The sequence below is a fragment of the Ixodes scapularis genome, unplaced genomic scaffold, assembly GCF_016920785.2.
Source record: "Ixodes scapularis isolate PalLabHiFi unplaced genomic scaffold, ASM1692078v2 PGA_scaffold12__126_contigs__length_90152505, whole genome shotgun sequence".
Taxonomy (NCBI): Eukaryota; Metazoa; Arthropoda; class Arachnida; order Ixodida; family Ixodidae; genus Ixodes; species Ixodes scapularis.
The window spans coordinates 83,544,671-83,571,618 of NW_024609838.1; the positions used below are offsets into that span (position 1 = coordinate 83,544,671).

Sequence of the window (26,948 nt, forward strand, 5' to 3'; positions counted from 1 at the left end):
CAAACGCAGCATTGCGCAGGGTGCGTAGTCACGTGATTTGTACGCAGTGCTCGATTCTCTGGGATGGCTACTAAGGTCTGCTGCGGTAGATCGTGATTACCTCATGTCGAGCAGCAATCAGACGACGCACATCGTTTTAGACGAAGGCAGTAAATTTCCCACAGGAGAAGGTGCGCCGTGTCGATGCACTTTTGTCACTGCTTGATTCGCTGCATCGGATCGCAGCGTCATCTGAGACATACTTCAGCGGATTGAGCAAGATCCCTTAACAGATTTGTCGCAACAACAGGCAGAACAAAACGAAGGGGCGGCTCACTTGCGTTTGTCGCGCGCTGCGTCCTCAGCATTCCCTGGTGGTGTGTCTTGCGAGTGCGGCCTCGCGCTAGGCCTGAACATGGAAGCGCCCCCTACGGGCAGGCGTTGGCCCGTGGACTTCTCCACCGGGAACTGTGCGTCGCCGTTGACGGTGGCCGTGGGCTGGACAAGAGAATACACGGAAAAAATGAAGGCCAAGTGGCACAGGAAAGTAGACCGAATGTCTATTTCTGATTGACGGACGGGCAGTATACGCGATCTTCGCGCAATGCCACGAAACCCAACGTAATAGGCTGCATGCAAAATTCCTGCAAGCTGCCATCATCTTGCCATTCAGAGTCGCCATATTGAAGAAATTCTGCCATGTGTGGACGCACAAAACTGCATTCAACTCTGTTTTCACGATATTAGGATAATGTATTAGTGCATTCAATGAATCGCAGTTTAGCTTTGGTGCAACGGAGAAAAGAAAGATGGGGACGAGATTCTGTGAAGAGGAACTCCCAGCAATGATGTCGCAAGGCTCGTCACTGAATCAATGAAACGGGCTATCCAGGTAAGTGCACGGTCTTCATCTTACACGCCCTGCGAAGGGCTTTTATGGGAACACCCTCATTTGGCGCAAACTCGATAATTGATCACACACACGCTAAATGGCACTTCTTTTCGTATAAGGTGTAAAAAAGGCTGCGCGCAAAGAGCTCTACGCTCCTGCCTCTCACCGCGGCATCGACCACGTGATAGCTCGTTCACACTTACGGACCCGCGGGCGGATCATCGGGCGGATCCACGAGGAATTGGACGCCAGGCGGCGAAATTGGCTCGCCGCTGTTGGAATATATTCGACGGCGAGAGCACTCGGTACGGGAGCGGTTTTTTCGGCGCGGAAGAAGTTTCCGCGCCACTGCAGCCAATCAGAACGCAAGAGAAAATTATGCTTACTGACGTCACATCCTAGCCGAATCTCCCGAGTTGTCCGGGTTGCCGGCGGAGCTGTCGGAGTTCCCAAGTTGCGCTAGTGGCGCCGTCTCGTGGCAAGGTTGTGTCGGAAGTAATATTAAACGAGACTAAAGAATTATTCAACGCTCTTCGACACTAGGCATTTGAACAACGAATACAGTGCCCACAAAGGACATCTGTGGAATAAAATTGGCGCTAGCGGTACGTACCCACGCTGTCTCCGGTTTGCGCAATATTTTATTATTGCATTCTTGTATCGCCGAGAGAATATTGGGGACATCCTTCTGGTTACTGTGCGCTATTAGCTGTATTATATCGCGCAGAAGCGAAATGCTGGCTACGAGAGCGGTTTTTCATACACTGCTGGAGGCTTCCTTCTCTGGTCCTTCGAGACAACGGATCAGCGGGAACGCGGCGGGCGGCAACAAGTGTGAAAGGCGGACGCTCTTTGCATCTCTAGGTCGGTCGGCATCAAGAGAGCCTTCCGCAAGTGTGAACGAGCCTTTACACTGAAGATTTCTAGAGAGGCAAGGTATTGCTCTGCACATTCTCCGTCGTCTGCTACAACCGGTTCTGTCTGTACATTGCTTTTGCAATTCTTTCGAACTTTGTAGGCAGGCAAAGCGAAGCGGTATCGTTCACAACAGAAGTTGTAGTGAATCGTTTTCTGAAAGGACAGCCTTATGTGTCCCTGTTCTACGGGCATTTCAGGGCTTTATACCGAAGACTTTATTTCACGTTCCCCGCTCTTTCCAGTCAAGAGTCGGACCTTTTTCCAGTAACGAGCACCGTCTGAGGATTTGTTCGCAAACTACAAATTCAGGGCAGCTAAACATGCCTGCTTCATATATTTGGAAGGCACTGAACAGTCGTTACGATAGTGATGAACCTACTTTTATGAATTTTGAGGAGGCTGAATTAGTGTGTCACGTGACCGGCGGTGGGGAAGAACGGCAAGTGGGGAGGTGGAGGGAAGGAGGAGCACTTTAGGGGGAAAAGAACAGAGGAGGGGAGAGGGATAAATGGAAATGGGAGGCAGATGAAGGGGTGGAGAGGGCACTGTAGGAGGGCGAGAAGATTTGGGAAAGGGAGAGTGTGAAGCAAGGAGGGTAGAGGAAGAGGAAATTAGTGTGACAGGAAGTATATTTCCCCGCTCAATTTTGCGAGGAAACTGAATAGACTACTTCCATAAAGCCCTGCATGCAACACGGCGCGCGTTGCACTCTGGGAAGTAGTTGGCCAGGGAGGAGGGTGGCATGGTTTCGGTTTCGATCGACACGTCGACAAGGGATTGTTTTCTGGTCCCGAGAGCGTCATTTGTGGTCTCTAAACTAACCTGAATGGTCATACCTCGAAGCTTTAGCACAATCCCGAGACGTATAGCTTGTCTTAACACGTGCTTGTCGTATTTTTGTACTTGAGCCTTTCTGTTAGCGTTCCAATCGAGGTATGTGGACGAGCCAGTGCTGGGAGTCTCGACGCTGCGAAGCTCGGGTGCTCGGGGATCTTGCTTGTGTACGAATCAACAAGCTGTAGCAACCTATAAGTATGCATACATCGAGCTAGCGCCTTTACATTAGTGTTGTTGATCAGGAAGTTTGCTTCGTGCGTCCATAGACGAAATATTACCTTTTGCAATTACTGTTTTTCTTAATGTGCCTGAGTACGCGAGGTAAAACTCGGAGGTGCCATTGAAAAGCTCAATTTCAACACACTTATCTCTTATCTGTACTGACCCGCAGCACTGCACGAAGTGAAGTTCCCACCCACTTGCATTCCACTAATATTCAACATCGCGTATGCGCATAAAGTTATCCTGCAATCATATAGGCAAATTCGCGCATACAGGCCGTTTTAAGAACGCAAAAGTCGAGCACTTGTGTGAAGAATGTCGCACCGTTCGCCGGTAGTGCGTCAGACGGGCATGAACCCCTATACGCACCGCATTGGGGTTCATGCATGCCCGTCCGGCGCACGGTGCGACATTCTTCAGACAAGTGCTCGAACGAATTCAAAGCGCATTTGACGGCTGCTAATGGCCATAATATTTGTTATGTGTTTGCTTTCTTCCTGCCTGAGTATGCCGAGATAATTTCAGACACACCGTTCCCGGCACAGATCTCGGGCGTCAGTAAGAGCTCGTCCAAAAAGGCTTAGCGAGGAGTAGGGGACGCTTGTTAGGGCCTCCGTCGTAGCTAGCCGATCTCAGCGTTTGCGAGAAGTTAATCTTCTATCAGCATAAAATTCTAGTTGTAGATATATGATGACACGAGGAAGACATCATAGTAACTTTTGTGCAGTACTGAGGTCGAATTTATTGCGTTTCCTTAAAAGTTCATGCATAACGCAGGCCTCAACTTTGATACCCTGTGAGGATGCGGCTTGGTTTTCGCCCAATGAAGTAACGAGAAGCGGACATTTGGCAAACGAAATGCGTGTAAGGCTCCAGACGAACAAATTTTAGTTGTAGTCCACTGGTACTAGACGGGATTACTGACACTGAGCTCAAAGATGCACTCGTGGGTTGAGGTGACTAAGCCACGACTTACTACGTAAGCATACGCACGCACAATATCCGGTGTTTCGGGAACCAAGGAAAGTGCCCCCGTCTTCGTTTTGTATCGCTCGAGAATGAGTGTATTGTACGTTCGTGAAAAGTTAGATAATCGAAAACGCAAGCAGCGCGTTCGGTCGCGGCGTGATAGCATGAGATGAAGCTGCTCAGTCGAAACCGAAACTGAGTGGCCAACTAGTTCCCAGAGTGCACTGCGTGATATTTCGCCGCGACGGGGCGCGTCGGTTTTGGAAGAAGTCCATTGCAGTCACATGACCAAGGAAGAAGAGGGAGGGAGGACTTGGTAGTAGAACGGGAGGAGATGGGGAGAGGGTAGAGGGTGCCGGGGGTAAGGTAAGTTATAGAAGGTAGGTGGAGAGGGTGGGGAGGTGGATGGAGAGACCTAACATCACCTAGAGTCAAGGCCGTAGCGATTGGAGGCATCACGACATCCACGTCAGATTTAGGAGCCAATTCTGAAATTTTGGCTTTGCCTTAGGCTTCTCCTTGGGTTTCTCTACCTTTCTGGTCTAGTTTCTTCCCGAACAGTCGGTGATTTGAGCTCCGTAGTAGTTGCAGTGCCGTATTCAAAATGTTGTTAAATATAATTTTAAGTTTGCGTTTTTATATAAAAAATGATATATCGATCGCTACTATATTTTAAGCTGGCTCGCATCTTCCGTTTATGTCATGTGTGCAGGTTCGTCTCTGAGTGTTTCTGGTACAGCTTCCGTGTTCTGTTTCGGCTGCGGCTCGAGAGGCTGCACGAAGTCTCTCGAGCGATGCCGAGAGGCATCAATCGGCCTTTGTCTCAAGTAGAAATAACCATGTTTACCTATGGCGCTGGCTTGACTGCATGAACACCTTTAAGAGGTAAGAATTTTTGAAGCCGTTTTCTTGTTTAATGGCACAATACGGGATAGAATCACGCGTCCATATCTCTGTTTATCAAACCCTCCGTTTCGCGTTGGAGCCACCAGCTCAGGAAGGGTCTGGTGCTCTGTTGATGAATCGGTGCCGGTGCAATATAGCCATTCGACTGAGAGAGATGTAGGGCGATAAGTGAGTAAAATAATGAAATAATAAATGTCTGAGAAGTAAAACCGCGTCGAACCCAATTCATTGAATTGACTTTGACTAACGTAATATTAGGAGCGGTCACCTCATATTCTATCACACCCGTAAAGCAGCTGTTATTTGTAGAAAACAAAATTATCTTTCAAGGTGTGCGACCAGCCTTTCACGGACGATAACATAGTTCGAGAGGCTTGATATGTGGATAATGCTACCGGACGCTTGGTCAGTGCCCCTTTGACACATTTCCGCCTTCGTGAAGAGGCAGTCCCATCGAAGTTCCTCGACTGTACATCTTACTTCTCAACAATATGCACCAGAAGGGAAGACCCAGAGTCTAAACGACAGCGTCTAGATACTTCTGCCATGCAAACAGCGTTTGTAGCATTCATGGGGACTTTTCGCAAGGAAGAAGAAGCGGACAGGATTCTCAGCGTAAACGACCAAGCTATGTACGCGAGAAGCAAGCTCTCGGCATTCTGGCATGCTATCAAAGGCAATGAGTCCCTCACTTTAGTGCACATTGTTGAAGGTGAAGCGCCATGGATCCAATACTTGATTGTTTTGTATGCTGACCTAACGCTAACATTCTGCATTGTGAAAACACCGGTGAAAAGATTGGGACTCAACCTGCACGTTTCAGCTGTGGTAAAGAGCAAGAAGAACGTGATGGAGCTCTTTGAGGACATCGAGAAGTGGGGCAGCTGTAAACGCGGTCACATATAAATATGTTGTTTTTGAACAACTGTAAAAAAGTCGGGGTTCCCAAAAATGCCTAATCAGCGCCAGCTTGTCCCGAACCTCACATTCTAACTGCTAGCCAACGGGCACACGAGCGAGCTGGTGCTGAAGCATGTGTTATGGTGCAGCACAATTATTTTGCTGAAAAACGTTTGTTGTAGAGTGAACGACAGGAATGTTCAAGCGAATGATAAATCTAAAAAACGAAAAGCTGAAACTCTGCGACGCAGAACTTCCTTTTGATAAATTCTAGTTTGTACATAATCATATTTAGTGTTTGCACATATACAGTGTATATACTGCAATGTAGATAATCATATAATGAACATTTTTCTACATATAGTTTGTCCACAATCACATATTTTTTGTACATAATCATATATAGTATTGCTACACGTATCGTGTTTGTCTATAATGTAATGTGGATAATCATAAAAAGCACATGCTCTTCCACATTATTTGTTCGTAATCATAATTTTGTTTGAAAATAATCATATACATTTTTGTATATAATGTTATATATATTTTACGACAGAAACACGCCCTCCGTAAAACATCGCATATTTACGAGAATGGGTTGTTTATGCTGTATGCCTCACTTCTCTTGGCTTAAATAAAAACCACGCTGAAGAAGTGACAAATTGACAAAAACAAAGTTGTGTCTCGACGGAGAATTCACGCGCCATTCCCTCCCTTTGGCACTATACAGCAGCGCCTGGCCTCCGCCAACGCTCCCACTCTTGCGACGTCTCTGGAGGAGCACTAAGGCCTTCCGTTCATCTACAGGGTGATTCAAGGAGACGCCAGGCTCTTTAAATCGACCGCAAAATTCGGTTTCTTAACCTATCGCGCTACGACTTTGTGCAGCGTTGCCCACAGATGATGCATTTTTTTTTTCTCTTTTTTTTTTGTCAAATTTCCAAAGAGCGAACTTACCCGAGGAAAAAGTAAAGAAAGAAAAAGGCTTAGCTCCTATGGAAACGCAGCGAAGCCACCGGTCTTCAAACAACACGGCGCCGTTTCGCATGGGAGACAAGAGATGGCGGAAGCGGTCGCGACGCGAACTGCCGCCAACGAACGAGCATACGACGCCGAAAGCCGGCGTCTTTGGCAGACAAAGAACTGCAGTTCCTTGTTGTTACCGCACCTGTTTCTGTTTCTGCTACTGCCGCCGCCTGCAGAACGCGCGCCGCTTTTAAGTCGAAAGGATTGTCTGCTAAAGACGCCGGCTCTCGGCGCCGTATGCTCGTTCGTTGGCGGCGTTCGTAGCGCCATCTCTTGTCTCCCGTGCGAAACGGCGCCGTCTTGTTTGAAGACCTTTGGCTTCGCCACATTTCCATAGGAGCTAAGTCTTCTTCTTTCTTAACTTTTTCCTCTTTGCAAATTTTACAAAAAAAAAAAAAATGCACCATCTGTGGGCAACGCTGCACAAAGTCGTAGCGCGATAGGTTAAAGGGGCCCTGCAAGGACTTTTTACTGTTTCTTTTAATTTGCACCGAACCTGAGCGCACTGAACGGAGTAACTTAGTGAAACTTTTCTTTTCGCGAAATTCGCTTTATTTTAAAAGTTATAGGCGATTCAGAATTACAAAAACAAGCAAAAAATAACCTCCTTCATGACGTCGTAGGTCCTGGCTTGAGTGGCCGTGAACTAGAGGAGGAATAGTGAGCTCATCGAGCGCTCACGGCCGCCGCACTCCGTGTCGACGGCGCCAGAGGGCGCCACTAAAGCATGTTCTGGATAGGCTGTATGCAGCGGGCAGCCAAAGCGGCTTTCATTGCGTTTGCTGCGCGATTAAACACTAATTCGGCATGGCACTTCATTGGCCACAAACGACAGCAAACACGGGCTAAAGATCAGTTCAGAATGGGAGCCCACTTCGCGCTGCCATACCGCGAAACTGCCAAACCGCAAGACAAAGCCTCTCGCGGAAGGCCTTCGGAACGCTCGGAGCCGGTCGGATCCTCCTGTCCATACGACTGCAGCGCCACCGCGTACATCCGGGATTTTTCCGTGTCGGCGCCTTATCCCACTACTCTTTTCTAGTATGCGCCGCCTTTTCCACCGCTTGGCGGCGGGTATGTTGACGGGTCATTTCTTGTTTCCGTACTTTATAAACTGCATTTCTTTTTTTTTTTTCATCTATAATAGTGAACAAAAACTACTTTTATAAATAATTGAAACGGTTCGCACCACTTATATTTTGTATTTCGACCAAAAAGAAGTTTTTAGTGGCTCTGACCAGTAGTAAGCCCAGGACCAAAGACGTCACAATTTGCGCGCTTTCGGTACCGTGGGTCGCCCTCGTCGGTGGAGGAGGTTTCCGTGTCGTCCGGTGAAAATATGGCGCATTGATATTTAGCTACTCTTTCCGTGCCCGCTTGCTTGCCCGAACCCCAAGAGACGTGGAAACCGCATAAAAGGTAGACGCTTAAATATGATTGCAGTGCCCCTTTAAGAAACCGAATTTTGCGGTCGACTTAAAGGGCCTGGCGTCTCCTTCAATCACCCAGTAGGACTATGTGGTGTTGGATGGGGCGAAGGAATTGGTTTGTCACGAGACGCGCTTTTTCCTGCTAAATTTAGCGGAGAAACATAAATATTGTAAACGTCACGTTCTCGGGACGTAAATTTCCTCTTCTAAATTGAGCCGGGAAACTGGATTGGTGTCTAGTTCACAAGACGTGGTTATTCCCGCTATATTTAGCGGTGTAACTGAAGTGGTGTATAAGTTACGTGACGTAAATTTCCCGCTAAATTCAGCGGGGAAACTGAACTGGTGTTTTGGCCACAAGATGTGAATTTCCAACCTAAATTTAGCGGGGAAACAGAGTTCACCATAGATCACTTGCCGACAATTTCCCTAAGGTGTATGGGTCACGAAGGCGTGAAGTTGGGCTAGTTGGTTCATAATCCAAACTTGGAAACAGCGCAAAAAAACAAGGGACACGCGTGTTGGTGCACCGTCCGTGGCTTTGGCAGATGACAAAGTGTCTTTCATTAAGAAATTCGGCAGATTTGTCTAAGTGCTCGGCCGTGCCTCAAGGGGTGGATTATGTTTTATCAATCTTGCATCTTTTATGTTTTCTTTCTGTTCCTCGCAGGAATAAACTTCAGTTGCCAGTCAGCGTTGTGTTCGTTCACTTCTCATTCTTGTCCCTTGTCTTTTTTGCGCTGTTTCAAAGTTTGCATGTGTATGGGTCACGTGACGATACTTTGCCCGCTAGATGAAGCGCAAAATGCACTGGCGGACGGACAGACGGACGTACAAAATTTTGGGATTTCGGGGGGGGGGGGGGGGGGGGGGGGGGTAGCGTTAAAAAGCATTTCAGGCTTTAAAACTTGCTACTGTATTTCAATTTTTCTATCAAACCGATATTTTCAGAAACACATTTTCTGAGGATTATCTCAGCCTTCCAGGCACCGTGTCTAGCATCGCCAGGTCCTCTTTTGCGCCGCTTTTTTTTTTTTTTTTTTTTTTTCTTGCACCTGGCAAAGACTTTTCGGAGCGTCTCGCACCCCTCTTTCCTGGATTTCTTGTCTTCTTTTTAAGTTAAGCCTTTTTCGTTCTCCACGTTCATTGAGTGCATTGCGGAGCTCGCGGCGCTGGTGTTTGGATGCCGGCCAACTCCCTTCCACCTGGCACGTTCCATTTTCAATGCTTAATCAGAGTTAGCTTCTGTAAGGATGCCAAGACGTATACGAACCTCATAAAAATATTACACCGTGAGTCAGTAGAGCGTAGCTTAAATCGTGACCCAATGCTTTTCTGGCGATATGTAAAGGATCGCACAACTAAAACTTCGTCATCAAAAAACATAGCTGACTCGTTTGGTAATATGCTGTCGGAGCCCGAAGATGTACCAAATGCATTCGCAAGTTATTTTTCTTCGGTTTATTCTTGCGGCCAAACTAAACTGCCTGTGCTTGCCGTCAGTGATAATGCCAGTGATCACCTGTCAATTTTATCTTTTGAAATTGCAGATATTGAACTTGCTATCAGGAAACTGAAGCCAAAGTTATCAGTTGCATTTAACGGCATTCCCAGCTTCAGTGTTAAAGGATGCTCCTCCATTTTTGCGCCCGTCTTAAACATATTTTTAACTTGTCGTTGTAGAGCCTTTTTTATTTTATTTTTTTATTTCAGTCTGTTCAGACAATACACTTTGTCTGCAGTACCAAGGCAAAAGACCAGAAGGTCTGACGAGGCCTCGGTACCACTACATAAATGAAATATTAAAAAGACAATGACACTCGTCGAAAGCAGAGCACACTAAAACAAGAAGCGCTCTTAAATAAAATATAAGGAATAACAAAATATACATATCAATGACATTTAGATAGTACACATTTTGATACTATAAAACTATAATGTAATGCCATAACACACAAAACCTACAAAAAACAAAAAAAAAAGCAGATAGCAAAGAGGAAAAAACCAGATATTTTAGATCAGTTTGCAACATTTGTGGGCAAGAGAGTTTCTTTCAGTATACTTTTGTATCTGTTCAGCGATATATTTGACGTAATAAGTGTATGAAGATAACTGTGTGTATTAAAGAAGTTTGGAATTTGAAATGAGAGCATTTGTCTGCCCATGTTTGTACTAATTTTGGGGAGTACATACTTGTCATTTCGAGTGTTGTAATGGTGGTCGGGTCTAGTGCATGCAGATGGATAGCTAGGTTGTTGAAGTTTATGGTCATGGAATATGTAGAGTGCAAGTTTATAAATGTAGAGATGTTCAGAGCTCAAAATTTCATACTTCTCAAAAAGCGGAGCTGTATGTGCGTCATAAGCAGAATTGTGCATTAGACAAACAGCTTTTTTTGTGATGAATGCAGATGTGTGATATTTGTTTTTGTCGTCTCACCCCAGAAAAGAAAGCAGTAGTAAACCTTAATATATATTAGTGCATACTACAGTTGGTACTTCAGCCATTCCGGTAGAAGATGCTTTGCAGATGAAATTAGGCCTATTGATTTTGAGATTTCGTTTCGTAATTTATTTACATGGTGCGTCCAATTGAGGCGTTCGTTAAACCATACTCCAATAAACTTATGATTGTCGACACGCTCAATTTCAGCTCTTTCGAATTGCAGTTCAATATGTGTATTGTGGGCGCGATTTATTGAGGTAAAAATGACATATTTTGTCTTCTTCATTTAGAAGTGAACCGTTAGCCACCAGCCAAGATGAAAGTTCAATTATATATTTGTTTATTGTGGTCTCTAGTTCGCTAAGAGTGCCACCAGAAAAAAAATGCATTTGTATCATCGGCATACAGTATTAAGTCTTCGGTAAATGGTATATTATGTATGTCATTTATATAGACGAGAAAGAGTAAAGGTCCCAGTATCTAGCCTTGCGGTAGGCCATATTTTATTAACCCTAGAGGCGATTTTATGTTATTATAAACCGTATACTGTGTGCGAGATGTAAGGTAACCTGTAATAAGCTTATGCGCAGTCCCGCGTATGCCATATGTCTCGAGCTTTGAAAGGAGTATGTCATGTTTTATGGAATCAAAAGCCTTTCTAACATCGATAATTAAACCATTTGTAAAACGTTGATCTTCAATATTACGTAATATTTTTTCTTTAATGTGCAAAAGCGCTAGTTCGGTAGTTTTCCCCTTTTGAAAACCATACTGTTGTTTATGACATCGGACTTAGAAAACATCTTTTGAAGCCTTTCATTAATTACTTTTTCAATTACTTTTGGGAACAACGGCAACACTGATATTGGTCTGTGGTTTCCTAAGTCATGTTCGGAGCCACACTTAATGATTCTTGAAGCTCTCGCTAATTTTATTAGATCAGGAAAAATACCACTTTCAAATATACAATTACATATATGAGTAAGAGGAATTGAAATAATGCTAGATACAAATTTAATAGGTGCTACATTAAGCTCGTCCACCCCGCAAGCTGAATTGTTTTTAAGGGACATGATGAACATAATTATTTCGTGCTCAGTTACTGGATAAAGAACGATTGAGTTTGAAATATCATTCTTTAGGTACTTTCGGTGGTCACCAGGCTGACTTGCAGACGTGGATTCACCAGCTGATAGGACATGAGTGTTAAATCGTGTCGCTAGTTCAGTTCCAGATAACGATTCCCCGTCTATTTTTAAATCGGGTAAGCAGTTGTGACGCAGCTTAAGTCTAATGATTTCGTCAACAGTTTCCCATATCTTTTTCGGATCATTTTGCGCGTCTGCAAACTTACGTTGAAAGAAAGCTTCTTTTGTTTTTCGAATATCGGAGTTCAGGCGATTTCTATACTTTTTGAATTCCGTTAAAATAGTAGTATCTCGAGTCTGAACAAAGCGGCCGCGTTATTCCGTTTCCATACCCCATTAATTTGGAGAGCCGATTTTTAGAAAAATCACCGACTACAAACTTTTCGCCGTGGGTCTCCACTGACTAAACATCCCAAGTGAAGAAATCATTTTGTGGCTCCGCTCGTAGGCCCTTGTAGACCCTGTTCTAGTGATCTGAGAGTGTTGCGGAGAAGCCTGTGCACAAGTCTCTATTACCTACAATGCTTATTTCCGCCCATATGTATCTGGACACAAAAATGCCCGTTTTGCGATGTTTTTTTGTTCCACCATGGACCCTTTTCAAAAGTCGGTGCCAACGCCTATCTGCCATTGCTTACTGACATACACTGAGCATGGATTGGACACGAGTGTGACGTCAGAGTTCAGCGTTAAGTTCAGTGTGACGTCAGAGTTCAGCGTCAGCGATCCTATCACGCGCTTCGTGTCCAAAAAATGGCGACCGTCAATACTGCCTCGTGGAGTTTTGAAAAGGGTCTACGTTTCGTGAACTTTTGAAAAAGGTCTACGTTTCGTGCACTTTTGAAAAGGGTCTATGTTTCACGGAGCATTCAGGAAAGGCAATATCCCTTTACCTTGTGCGCGCAGGAGTCCGCCTTGCGCTTTCGACCTCCAGGAGGACGAGGAGTATCGCGCATGTGCACCTCTTTGTTGTGCGGCTTGCTCTTGTGATCGGAGAGAACGTAGTGTTCGCATTCGATGGATTGTGTTTTTATGGTTGCACCGCAATAGCGAAGATCGCATTCCCAATGGGTCACTAGGCCACCACGGGACCACGTGAACCCAAATCCACGGTGCGTCACCTTGAAACCAAAATCCGTTTTCACAGGCACCACTTTCTCAGCGATTGGAGCCTGCAAAGCGGCCGCGGAAGACTTGGCCTTGCTGCCGGCAGTCGAGTTGGTGTGTGCAGCAGGCTCGATGGACGCCGTCGAAGTGGACGCAGAGGACGCCATTGCAGTGTCGTCAACCAGATTGCTCCAAATGCGCGCTCCGAGTTCCACGTGATGAAGTGGTCAAACCGGGACACGCATCCTGTAAAAAGAACGCTGTGAGATTTACTAAAAAGACTAGAAAACCAGCTCTTCCAAGAAATAAGAGAGCATTTAGTAGTAGCTGCAGTTTAAAGGGGAGATGCAACAATGTTTGTACTTTCAATAAATACCGCTTAAAATCAATCATTCCTGGATAATTAATACCTATAAAGCATCGTAGTATTTCTTGGCGGAACATGCTGAGAAGACCGGTGTGGCCGGTCTTCTCAGCATGTTTCGCCAGCGCGTTGCCTTGGATGTCGTCCTTCTTCACGTCCTACTTGAGCCTGAGCACACGTTAGGGAAAGTTCTTTCTTCCCCCTTCCCCTTCCCTTCCCCTTCCTTCCCCTTCCCCCCCCCCCCCCCCCCCCCCCCCCCCCCCCCCCCCCCATAGGAGGCGTCGCATTGAGTAGACGGAATTCGGTAAACCAGCCCTTGAGCTTTTTCTATTCGGGGAGGGGGAAGGGGGAGATCTTTTGGAAGAGGAATATAATGACCTATGGTTCATACGGTCTTCTGAGTAACGATGCCTAACGGTCTCATTGCGCGGCCGAGTACCTCGCTCGTGCCATTGAGGTATGGGACCCACATGCCGCTGGAGGTATTTTTGTTCTTGGCTGCAAGGGTGTGACGTTGCCTCTTGTGTATCTTGTTGACGAATCTTGTTTGTTGTTTTTGTTTTGGAAATCTTGTTTTATAACATCGGCTTTCATTTTAAGAGACTTCTTTGTTGAACAGACCATAAGAGCGCGTCGAAAAAGTGCCAACACTGCAGAGGGTTGCTGAGCTGTAGCGTGGTCTGACGAGAAGTTTAAGTAGCGACCGGTATGGTGTTGCTTTCTCATATCACCACGCGCGTCGCCGAGAAATCGCTTTCGTGGCCGAGTGGATTCTACTTCCGGCTGCCGAAGCGTACGGACGTGAGATGTCTGGCTGCGAAGGAGCGGTGTCAGCGGCCCACGGCAGCCGCGGTATTAGGGCTACCGATAATGGAGATTACCAGGTGCGGCCGTACCAAGTCCAAGATTTCTGCGACGCGTTGGTTCGTCTGGGTGCGCTCCCTGAGGTATTTGCCGTCGGGGCGTACCAGATGAACCACGTGTGGGCGGTAGCGTTTAAGTCTGCCGTGGGAAATAAGAAGATCCTGGAAACGCCGGAGCTGACGGTCAAGGGCCGCCGCTGCGTCGTCGTTGCCCCCTGCCACCAGGACATACGTGTGAAGCTGCACTGGCTTCTCTTCAACGTAGCCGACGACATGTGAGGGTGGCAGTGGCGCCGTACGGCAAAGTCACCGAGATGGCCTGGGAGAAGTGGCGCGTCGACGGCTGCCAGAGCGTCGGCACCATGACGCGCACGGGGGTGCTGCGACTCAAGGCTGGAGTCACCACGACATCCCGCACCAGCTTCGTGTGGGCGGCGAGTTAGCGCTCGTCGTCGTCTTTGGCAGGGCATCGCTTTGTCTCCGGTGCCAGCGGACAGGGCACATCCGCAAGGAGTGCCGTGTCCCGAGGTACAGCGTCTGCCGCCGGTTCGGCCATGAGGGCGCCCAGTGCGTCCGGTCGTACGCGGCGGCTGCTGCGCCCGTGGGGGGCTTGGACAAATCTGAGCTCCTTGTGGATGAGGCTGAGGCCGAGGAGGCCGCCAAGAGTTCTCCGGGCAACGAGAGTCCTGTGGTGAGCGAGTTCTTTCAATTTAAAGGCGGCGGGGCCTCGGGGACCGGAAGACGCGGCACCAAGGGCGGAGAAGACAAAGCAAGCTGGGCAACGAGAGCTGCCGTCGAAGGAGACGCTTGCACCGCCTGGTGCGCGAGTTGCCGTTGGGGACGACGCCGGTGAGGGGCGGCCAGTCGACGTGCCCATGGTCGACGCCGACACCTCGGCAGGCAGATCTGCAGCGAAAGGGACGCACGACGACGACGGCCCTGACCCAACCGAAAAGAAGGAAGAGGAGCCGCCTTCAAAGGCGGCCCATGTGGAGGCAACGAGGCCCCTTCAGCCCTGACATTCCTGCGAAAGACAGGAGGGCGGCCAAGCCGCCCCCGTGAGTGCTTGCGCCGGAGTTAGCCTAGGGCCTCGGAATCAGAGCCTTTAGAGGGCAGACGCCAGCCTGCGTCGAGACGGGACGTCGCGCATGTCCGTTCCGAGGTGAGCGCCATGCGGTCTCTCTCCCTTCCTGAATGGCGGTGATGTTAGAGGCGCCAATACGTGTTGCGACGCTTAATGTCCGCGGGCTTGCAGCCAGGCGTCGGCAGTACCAACTTAAGGCCCGTTCACACTCTTGCGACTGCTTGCGACCTCTTAAACCTGGGTTCCTTAAAACTTCTTAAACCAGAGAACACACTGGCGCCATCTATTGGGAAGCAGTGTAAACTCGGCGGTCCGGCATATTTTTTTTTTTATTTCTCGCGCAATATCCTTTTTTTTTTTGGCTCGAAAAGCTTTTGTCAATGTTATAAACGAGCCTTTCTATGGGTATTACGCACATTTGACCTCGGAAATCCCGCAAAACCTTCGCTTTTGTGAAATGCAGTTCTAGGGTCACCGCATAGATGGCGCCACAACGTCAGTGTGTTCCCTCATTCTAGAAACATTTAAGAAGTTGTAAGAGATCTCGTCTCTCTGTCGTACTCGGTCGCAAGAGTGTGAACGGGCCTTTAGTCGACTGTTCGCCGAGAGCGAGCAGGACATCATCGCCATTCAGGAAACCAAAGTCGAGAGTCTAGAACAGACAGATCGTATGGTACAACCTTTCCGAACTCTTTTAACGTTTGTGTTTCGCACGCTGTGGGAGCATGGGGGGATGTCGTTTGTTTATTCGTCGGTCTCTGGATGTTGTCGAGCCTGCTATGCTTTCTTGCACATATGGCCGTTTTGTTTTACGCGATTTTTCGTTTTCGAATATCGAGTGGCGCGTCATTTGTGTATATACGCGAACCAGCAAGCATGAGCAAAAGTTTCTCTTCTTTTTTTTTTTTTTTTTTTTTTTTTTTTTTTTTTGAGGGCGTAAGTGAGTACTTCATCTGCGATATGGTTGTCATTTTCCTTGGAGACTTTGTGTTTACGCGCCTGAGGATCGCGCGAATATGACCGTGACATGTTCGCGACCAAAGTGTTTTTTGTTTAAATGATGTTGTCGCGGATAATCCATTGGAGGACATTGCACACGTTTCCTCAAAAAGCAGCGTCCATTTTGCACATTTTCAAGGCTCTAGTCATGCTCGTCTCGACAGGGCCTATGTTTCGCTCGATCTTGTCCCGTTTTGCGATCATTATTCCGTATTGCCTGTTTCTTTCAGTGACCACGCTTCAGTCATAATCACCCTTAGCGACGAAGTTAGAAAGCCAAGGTGGAATTGGTCGCTTTGGAAGATGAACAGTGGTCTTCTGAACGATAAAGTATTGAGAGAAAAAGTAGATGACTTCTTCAGAAAGTTCCGCGAGGATGAACCGACAATGTGGGGGGGGGGGGGGGGGGGGGTGCGTTGGGAGCTTTTTAAAGAAGACGTAAAGCTTACTGCCATTGAAAGGAGCAGTATTATTAATTATCAAAATCGGCAAGAGGAAAACCTGCGGACCCACTTAAATTTTCTTTCAAAGAAAGACAGCGTGAAGCCGGGTGAGTTCGAAAAAGAAATTAGAGATATAAAAAATCAGCTCGAAATATTCGATTGTGAAAGATACCGAGGGGCTACCGTGCGTTCGAGATCAGAAAAGCTGTGGCTGGGCGAAAGGCCAACGAAGCGTGCGCTGAGCGATGAGAAAAGGCATGCTCATCGAAATAAGGTAACAGAAATTCCTTACAGTAATCTGATAACGCGCAATCAGAAGACTATCGAGCGAGCTTTTGTTGAACATTACCGCGATCTGCGTGGTCACTGCGCTCAGAAAGGTACCGGGCTCGAAAATGAATTTTCGACACTCTCGCCCAGGCTTGAAGGGCATGTACGAGACGGAATAGAAGCGCCTATCAGCATTAGTGAGCTGGAAGCGGCAATCGAGGCCTTAACCAATGGTAAAACTCCCGGGCCAGATGGGCTCTGTGCCGATTTCTATAAAACGTTTAAGAAGGAAGCCGCCGATGCTTTTTACGAGGTACTGTCGGAGGCGTACTAGAGGAGGGAGCCGCGAGCCGCACTTTAAAACACGAAGAGCCGCATACGGCTGGCGAGCCACAGCTTGGCCACCCCTGGTCAAATCAAGCAATAAAAAAATTATTTTTAAAAAAAGCGTTCGTGGCCGAGTGGCTACCGCGCTGGACTTTGCGCGGAGGCCCAGGGTTCGATTCCTGGGAGTTACGCGTCTTTTATTTATTCTTTCAGTTTAATATCCTGGTAAATTCTAGAACCTTGTTGCTTGTTCGGGGTCCGAATGTTCTAGTCGCCACACCTTCTACGCCGATCGTTCCACAAGCCAACTCGGGTAAGTAAGGGGCTCCGCTTGACGAGCCGCAGTCAGTCTCGCCCCAGCGCTTGATCCTGCTGTCTTAATGATGTGTTTTGTGTATTCTTTGTGTTTTGTGTATTCTTTGTGTGCACTCCACAACTACGGAATACAACACTACTCCTTCGATAAAACTTTCGCACAAGCTGCGTGCTGCATTAAAGGTTCGAAAGCGCGGGCATAGCACCGTGCTTTGTTTGCACAAAAACGCTGCAAAAGAGCGCCTTCTGAGGCTGCCTGCTCAAGTCCGTGCCTTTCGCATATGCTGCGTACAACCAGTGTAAACGTATATATAATTCAGTGAAGACGGTTGTCTCTGAGCGCATCTGCAATCGCGAAGGCAACAAAAATCGTACGAAGCAGACGAATGCAAACAATTCTGTGTTCTCTCAACAAATGCGAAATTCCCCGAGAAGACGCCAACGTACGTCGGCCCTGTGTGAATGCTTCGTCTTTTCCACGCCCGGCGTCGACGTGGACCGTAACGCGCGTTTTTTTTTTTTTTTTTTTTCCAGTGTGAATGCGTTTTAACCACCAGATCCGAGCAACGCGGCGTCGCGCGAAAGTGACGTAAGGGTCATGGCGTCCCCACGTCACTTCTGCTCGGCGCGGCGTCGCTCAAATCTGGACGATACAGATTTTTTTTATTTATTTATGTATTTGAACATACTATCAGTCCAACGAGGTAGAGGGCCTTAGAGTGATAAACCGGAAGTTCGGAAGTGGCACCCCCCCGGTTGCCGCCATATTTTACGCAAATGTGACCACTCGTCACGTGACCTCCCAAGAGCCGTGACGTCACAGGTAAGATGGCAGCGCCCAGAGCTGGCGGATGCGAGTTTGTTCGGTGCGCGGTAGCCGTGATGTGCAGCTGCTTTCCGACGACTTCGGGCTTTTTGGTGCTCGCTGACGCAGGTATAATGTGAAAATATGAAGGAAGGAGACTATACCGTTTTTGCGCAAGATCGCTCTGGATCATCTGGATATTAACGCCTGTGAGACAGCATCAGCTCTGCATCGCCGTACCGGTGCTCGGATTCCGGGATGTGTCCGAGGATCGATAGAACTTTGAGTGCTTTTAACATGAAATTTTCGCATTCTCTTAGCTTTGTTTGAACGTTGAAATATCTGAGAGTCTACGCGAAATGTATACGTCGCGTTAGGGCCTAAGGGAAGTTGTTTCAGCCCTCCGTCACCGAGCAACCATAGCAACTTTTAGCGAGGAAGCTCCTGCGATTTTAACCTTTTGTGCCAATCCACGATTCTACATTCGATCGCTTTTCTTCCTTTTTTTTTGTGTGTGTGTGAGTGCGAAGTGCACCCTTATTTTCAGCTACGAGGTTGGCGTTTTATTGAGTATGGGGAAGAATAAATCGTTGCAGGCACCTGCTTCAAAGCTATTCGACTTGCTATAATAACAACTGTTTTGGTGCATGCATAGATTAACTGCGCATTTTTTCTGTTTTGTAGGATTTATTGCAGCTATACTCTTTTCCATCAAGAGTGCATTGTATTAGTCGGTCAATTATTTAATTGTTCTAATTACCTGGATAAGATGATTCATATTTGTGTTCATCCGTTGCCTGGAGAGCAGTCTTGTTGAAAAATGTTGACTACCATTCCTTTCGGTCTCTTCAATACTCTTTTTAAAAGTGTGGGCTGTCTATACTTCGCACCACCGTAACTTGGAAAAGGCCAACCGCCACAGCCCCCTCGAGCCAGTCAGAGAGACGGAGCGAAGGTGTGTGACAAATCTGTGCAGACATGCACTCAGGTGATATGCTTTCATGTGCCTCTCTCCAATGTGTGTATTGACTCACCGAGACTGTAGCCTTTGCCGTCTGCCAAATTCCGATAAAACAAATTACAGTAGCTACTACTGTAATTACCCCAGGCTTTCATACTTTGGGTATTTGTTCGACAAGAATGTTATGTCCGCCATCCCTGTGAATTCGGCTCAGCACCTATTGGACTCGAATGCTGCATTAGCGTTCGACGTGAACTGGGGCCCATTCGTGTGCTTTACGCCGAAAAAAATGGTGACGGTTGTGTTGCTTGATAAGGTTCTGCAAAGGGTCTATTGTGTCATACATATAGGAAGTGTCATGCTATATAACAATGCATCAACACATACTATTAAACTATATGCTCAGAGGTGTGTTTGTTTTTCCAATTAACAAGTTACAGCAGTGTGCTTTAATGCTATTATCATGTGTGTAGTTTTAAGTATCCTCTCTGCAATGCCTACGAAGGCCCCTGGAAGGAAAAAATTAATAAATAACATTTTCACATCACTGGAGTTGGTTTTCGGATGCACCACATGTTCAGGAAAGGTTGAACGAGTGCGGCCCCTTGCAAGAAGTCTGCCAGTCTGGTATGACCCCTTAATCAATATTGAAGGGTCAGAGAAGCGAGTGTCCTCGTAAGGTCCAGAGCGTGCAGTGGACACAATTCTCGGTGTGTAGACTCTCAAGGCATGAAGGCAAGCGGAAATATGTTTATCTGGTTAGTGTATCAAATATGTTTATTTCCACTTGATTACATAATTATTGATTCTTAGTAAATGGTTCTATAACGAGTTCTTTCTGCGACAGTCTCATGTCAGGCGTTCAGTCGTAGTACCTGTGGACCTTGTTGTCGGATGACGCTCCTGGCACATCGGTGTTCAGTTTGGTCGAGTGGCAACTTTGACCGACTGATGCTGTCTTGTAATCATACGTCATGTGCGGCCACTGACGTCTGATACACTGAAGCTGCAAGGCTGGCTTCTAATCCGAAAATTTTCCTGGTAGTTTTCGGCATCAATGTAGCAAGCTCGGGCATGTATTGCTTACGTGGCTGTGCCTTTTGCTGTACCGTTGACTTGAAAGCTGGCAACAATTTTTGTTTGCTATCCAAGTCTGGTGATGCTTGCAGTTCACTTTTGAGAACAACCAACCATTCTATTCCTTCAAGTCACTCAGGGCATTCTCCCTCAAAGTTGGAAATTGTGTGCTTCGTAGAGTGGACACAGAAAATTGGTGTCAGCAAATTTTTAGGTATTGTCCTTGGACGACAACCGACACCAAATCCACTGTCACTGCATCGCCGCTCACCTGCTTTGTCGTGCTTACCTCTTGTTGAGGTGATGGACATGAGGAGCTTTGGGGTAATTAGGGATTCAGAATCTTCGATTCAGCACCTTCGGCATCAGGGACAAAGGTCGCCGAAGGTTATCCTTAATCTCCCGTGGTCGCTCCTCGAGACGTAATCGAGGGTCGTTTGGCACGAACCCTCACCGACCAATTCATTGGTACGGGCTGCTTTGGTAGACATGGTCGGCTTCATGCAGTGGTAGCAAAGTGGTTTTCGGTCGCACATTCGCATCACCTACGTTTTGCTCGGTGTACTTTGTTGAGCACAGATCTACACACGATGTCGGGAATGCTTCGGCGTTAGAGTGTCTCATTGAATTGGCATTGAATACTAAGGGCCAGCCGGTGGCGGTCGTCGTGCCATTGTGGCTTAAGTTGCCCTTGGTTTGTCAGATGCCGCTTCGCTCGCAGAAGTCTCGGTTGAAATGCCTGTCAAACTTGTTCCGAAACAATCTCGGCAATCAAAATAAAAGCCGGGCAACTGATGGCAGGAAGTAGCTTCCTGATCTTCTCCCAGACAACGTCGTGGATGATGTTGTGGATGCCTGGGAGGCTGGCGTCGAAGTAGTAGCTGGACAACTCGGAGTGTCGAGACGCCGGGAAGTTGTTCATAGTGGCAGGCTCGAGCATGCAGTGCACATTCCATGTTGGAAGCCTCAGTGATATGAACACTTCGACTGTTGTTGGGGGGTTGCGGACAAGGCTGCCGAAGGTGTTGTCCCTCACGGGAGGGGCATGGGATTCTTAGGTTCTTGTATTCTGTAGCATCAAGGTCGGCGTGGGCGTGGGCGCTCGGTCAAGCGCGAAACATCCTCCACGAGTGCGGTGGCGCTCTCATTGGGGCAGTGTCCTGGACAGAATCAAGAATTCAGCTCGATCTTGCAAACTTCCCATGACGTTAAGGAGGATCCATGGTTCTCAGACCAGCGCCGGCAGTTTCTTCCACGAGAAGTATAGGTTCTGCAGGAGCTGGTTGTCTGTCCACCCAATGTGGCGGGCGACACTGTCATATTGTCCAATCCAGTCCTTGACGTCTTCATACAGCTTGCGTGAAAAAGCGTCAGAGTGTGATTTGCGACGGGCATGCAAACAATGGTGGGAGGGGACACGGTTTGCTGCTACAGGTTTGTCATTGTTGGCTTAGTCAGCTTCGGATTTTCTGACAGGAGACCGAATTCCGGTGGTTTTTCCTGGTAGCAGCAACTGGCTCGGATTTCAGGTGCTTCGTGGTGTATTTTCGAGGTTACTCGGTCGTTTTGCGGTTGTTCTGCCAGGCTCGGGTCAGGACTTTGCTTACGGCTCGACAGGGGTATAAGACGCAGGATAGTCCGCCAGCCGTGTCCCATTATCGGGTAACTCGGCTGAAGAGCCGCCGGGTTCACACAGAGTGAAGGGCTATGGGTAAAGTGCCCAGCACCTCCACCTGAACATACGATTACAGCTGAGCATGACCTGCAGTGTCCCAGAATAGTGAATATTGATAGAAGATAGGACTGGAACAAGGATCCGTGACAGTATAACCAAACTCGCAGAAGGGAATCTATCCTGACCACTGAAGAAGCTGCATTGCTTTAGTGGCATTCTGTCCGAATAAATCCTCTCCTTCGGGGTTTGTCGACTGCCGTGGACGAACTGAACTGAAATGGATGTGGGAACACTTTTCTGGTAATGAGCCACTGCAGACTGTTGCCACAAAGCGGCGTGAGCTGGGTACGTAACACGCTCGATGAAATGTCCGGACAGCTTGCAATTCGCGTAACGAGTGTGGATGAAACGTTTGTGTTGACGAAACGTGCGACAGACCAGCGGGATCAATACCAACTGCAACACCTGTGCTCCGTGAAAGTGCACGTCTACGCCGGAACAATTTCAGAAGCAGCACAGCATCACCTAAAGCATGGCATAGGAACTACCAGCTTGAAGGCAGCTCTTCGGTGCGCCGCACACCTGTGCTCCGTGAAAGTGCACTTCTACGCCGGAACAATTTGTAAGCAGCACAGCATCATTCAGCACGGCACGGGAACTACCAGCTTCAAGGCAGTCTTCCGGTACGCCGCACAACCGAAGTGAGCCCTCGGTCATTTGATGGAAGCTGCACCGCGATTGCACACCGCCAAGCACGACTCACGCAATTTCCGTCGCTAAACTGTGTATCCAAATATATTGCACACGCTTCACTGCAAACCTCGAAGATTCCGATAGTCAACGAGAGCACAGAAACGTCGCCTTAAATTTTATCCTAGCGGTATCCGAATCAATCCGAGGTCCGAGCAACGTAGGTAAGATTGTCTCTTCCGTGGCAATATCCCGGTCGGTCACCAGCGAAATGCACACGGTCACCAGCGAAATGCACACCGTTCCTCCGTATTTTCACGTTATACCTACGTCAAACACCACGCTGAACTCTGAACTCGCTTTTGACCGGCCTCATATGACGGCTTCCGCGTCTGAAATCAACTCGCCGAGACGAACGACAATCAACAAAGCATCCGACAAGCTCCGGCCCAGCTGGGGCCAGCCGCTGCATGGGCGCTGCCATCTTTCCGGTGACGTCACGTATTTGGTTTGGTCATGTGACGTGTGGTCAAATTTGCGTACAATGGCAGCCGCCTTATGGGGGTCACTTTCGAGTGCAGACCGGAACCCCGGTTTATCGCTCTAAGCCCCTCTACCTCGTTGTATCAGTCCCTTACGGGACCAACATACGGTGGGATACAATGAACACCCCAACAATCACAGTCACAGCCGCGCGGTGAGCCTGTGACGCGCCTGGCGGCGAGCGCCGAACGGCGCGCGGCGCCGTTTCACCGTTCATCTGTTCCATGCTAAAGGCCCTCTACCTCGTCGCTTTGCCGAATACTTAGAAAAGTTCGGCAAACGTTCGGCTTGGTCCAGGGTTCGGCACCGAATTTTCGATTCGGCAGAAGTTCGGCCCATCACTTACGATCAGTGCTATCAGCAAGCGAGCCAGCCGTAATGAGCTCGGCGGTGAACCACCGTTGAGGAGGAGGATCTATCATATCAGATCAAGGCAGACAAGCTATTTATGTACGCGTCATCGTGCCTTTCCCTTGCCCCCTTCGGCAACAAATGATAACACGATAATCATGTTGTTATTTGTAATCAGGTGCGTTTCACGCGTAAATGTAGGCCTGTTCTCTTCGCATATAAAATCAGTTGAAATTATGTAACGCCCGTACCAAACGTAAAATACCTTTCGGAAAATCTTACCTGGACAAAATACGTAGACTATGTAACTACAAAATCAACTCGCATGCTCAACTTAGTAAAACGCAATTTCAAAGATTGTTTACGAAACACTAAATTAACGTTATACCTAACATACATTAGACCTATCTTAGAGTACGCCAATGTCTCCTGGGAGCCTAGTCAGGCATATCTTGCTAATCAACCAGACAAAGTTCAGAACAAACGAGCCAGGTTTATAAAAGGCACCTACAATTTTAGATCAAGGCTTAGCGATTTGAAAAGAGATTTGGGTTTGATCCACTTAGCAAACAGAAGGCGTTCCATGCGATTGAAATTTTCTCAAAGCATTTTTCAAAACTAGCTCACTGTAAATAAAAACAACTACATGCTGCCTCCCCACTTTACATCAGGAAGGAGAGACCACTCAAAAAAAGTGAGAGAGTACCAGAGCAAAGTGGAAGTGTTCAAGAACCCTTTTTTTTTCGTTCCACGACAAGCGACTGAAACACGCTACCCGAAGAGTCAATAAACATGACCTCTACATCCCTCTTCTTCAATAGAATATTAAACAGTCACCTTTCAAATTGTTCTTGAAGTTTTGTTGCCCGTGCCTCTCTTCAATAGCATTGTAATTATTGGAATATTGTTTTGCGTGTTCAGGTCATGTGCCTTTTGTTTTTGGACCTTTGCTCATCTGTACACCCGCCCTCGCTATAATGCCTTCACAGGCGCAGCGAGGTACCTTGAATCAATAAATAAACCAAGGTAACCAAGGCAGCGTTATCCTGAAACGCGAGTTCTACGTTCTTATCGGCCCACACAAGGCCGATAGTCACAGCATCGCATTTCTCCAATACCCTCATAACATTCTACCGTATCTATCACATTTATCAAGTACTGCTGGCGCAATCGTATTCGTGACTGCAACCACGCTAGCGTAGTGAAATTGAAATGTTGCAAGTGGCTACGGATCAATCTTCTCCAGAGTACGCATAAAAGTTCTCAGACGCGCCCCGTCACTTTCACATGGAGGGAACAGACCGGTTCGCTCGGCGAGCGTTCCACCGGCTCCAGGATTCAGATCAACAAGCCGCACACGGGGCGATCGCTCGCATTTTCCGAGAGCTAAAATCTGTGTGTGTGTGTGTAGGCGACATAGTTGGAAAGAGAAGGAGGGGCAATCCTGGGTGTAGCCTCATAGGCCAGTCTGTCGGGAACTCGCTCGCCGAACGCGCGCCGAAGGCTCGATATGGGGCGTTTCCTTCACAATTCGTATAGTTCCGGAATCCCGCCGAGGAGCCCGCAAAGACCTCAAGTGAGCTCACATGCGTGCCCACGAAGCGCGCATTACAAATTTTAATGCCTATAAAGCACGTATGAAACCGGTTCAATCGTCAGAATGTAAACGCCTTACCTTTTTGCCCGAAGACGGCTGTGGCTTTAGAACGTGTGTGTATTGGTACAGTGAGCTTAGTATTGGCGATGAAGATCCAGCAAACGTAGAGTAGCCTTTTCCAATGCGCTGTACTTCCAAAACGGCCGCGGAGCGGCGTGCGCTGATCAACCAGTACCTCTATACACCTCTATACGCCGGTCAGGCAACTACTGAAATGAAAAGGTCTATAAGACCTTTTCATTTCAGTAGTTGCCTGACCGGCGGGTAGAGGGCGCTGGCGCACTCGCCGCCATTAGGTTGCTTCAATTTGGTCGGTTTCGGTTTCAACGTGCAAGCGATTGTGATGCTGTTTCATGCCACTTTCGATTAATTTTGCGATATGAATTTCTTTCTAGTAGCACACAGCGAATGAAACAATAGTATTGAGCCACTTGGCAGACCACAGAGTGATTTCGAGCCTAAATTGCGATCTTTTTTTTATGAACACCATATGCGTCTGATTCCCTCCATCGTTAATTTCGGCCAGGTTCGGCGGTGAAACAACTGCGCTGATGCACAGGGAGGAGAACCATTGTCCACGGCCGTACCCGCGGACACTAATTTTAAGAAGAAAAAAAAAGTAAAGAGCAGGACAAACTCCGCCTGCAGCGTGCGCTCGTTGCCTGCCGCCGTGCTTTGGCTGTGCGTGCACCGAGCGGTACGCAAGGTAGATAGCTCGCGCTCAAGTCAGATATTGAACTGATCATCTTATATTGCAACAGACTATATTGCATGAGTGCTTAGTGAAAAGCAGGTCGACAACATTATTAACAATATGCTGAATCACCAAGAACAGATGAACTGACAAGTTTACTGTTCGATGTTTGGTTTCCGTACACCAACCTTTTTTAACTTCGAGACTCGAAACGTATCTTATAATGACTAGAAAAGTTTCATATAATCACGTAGACAAGGACCTGTGTAGAAAGCTGTTCACTGATCTGAAGCGATGCGCTTTGCACATTTTGACGTCGCCAGCTACTGAAAGTAAATCCCTATTCGCCGTCGACAACCGGCTGCACTCGGGTGATTTTCATGCAGAAGGATTCTTTTCGGCGCCGCATTTTGTGAATCATAGGCACTATCAAGCTGTCTGTGACAGTTTCTTACGCGGGAAGTTCAAATATTTGTGTTGAAATAAATTAATTGAAACTGCATGGTTCTATTAAAAAATGACTCAAGCAACTGAAACACTATGGACATGGGACCAAGCACGATATACAATTCCGTGGAATTCCTAAATAAACCGATGAAGCGAATGCTCATATCACACACGCGATTAAGAACGTAAAACAGATATAGGTGTGATATTGCGAACAAACAAGTTGCCTAACGTTAAGGTACCATTGTTCCTAGCATAAAAAATAATTCAAACTAAATTTTTGTTCCCGCGCGCCTTGTTCACAAGTTCCCTGGTGTAATCAAAAGAAACTGTTTTCGATCTGTTGGAACTACAAAACACCATGTTCTCAGGAAAAACACGTGGCTAATTACGCTGAGTGTTTTTCTTTCCTTCCTTGACACCAATGCGCACTCATATATAAGAACATTGGGTTTCCTATTGCAAATGTTCCGCCCTTATTAGTAATCAAACCTAAGTTCTCATAAGTTATTGGTTTTTGAACTCTCGATATTCAATGTGCGCAAGTGCTAACGCTGATTCCTGTTCCTCTAAAACCTTTTCACACGTATCCCGCACGCCGACG

The 26,948-nt window shown here is 47.4% G+C and overlaps 1 protein-coding gene across 1 annotated transcript; it reads right to left on the reverse strand.

Moving 5' to 3' along the window:
* Nucleotides 1-312: 312 nt before the first annotated feature.
* Nucleotides 313-25,258, reverse strand: LOC115315741. The gene is made up of 3 exons (XM_040219318.1): nt 25,222-25,258; nt 12,566-13,025; nt 313-477 (listed from the first exon to the last, which is right to left on the reverse strand). Exons 2-3 carry the CDS (start codon nt 12,944-12,946, stop codon nt 313-315), a joined length of 546 nt encoding a protein of 181 aa, XP_040075252.1. The 5' UTR covers nt 12,947-13,025; nt 25,222-25,258.
* Between the last annotated feature and the right edge of the window lie 1,690 nt (nt 25,259-26,948).

Excerpts from the sequence above, each read along its gene's own strand:
- LOC115315741 (XM_040219318.1), bottom strand. The coding sequence starts at position 12,946 with ATGGCGTCCTCTGCGTCCACTTCGACGGCGTCCATCGAGCCTGCTGCA. Across the intron at positions 478-12,565 it reads CGGACTCCTGCGCGCACAAG|CCCACGGCCACCGTCAACGG; the intron begins GTAAAGGGATAT and ends TCTCTTGTCCAG.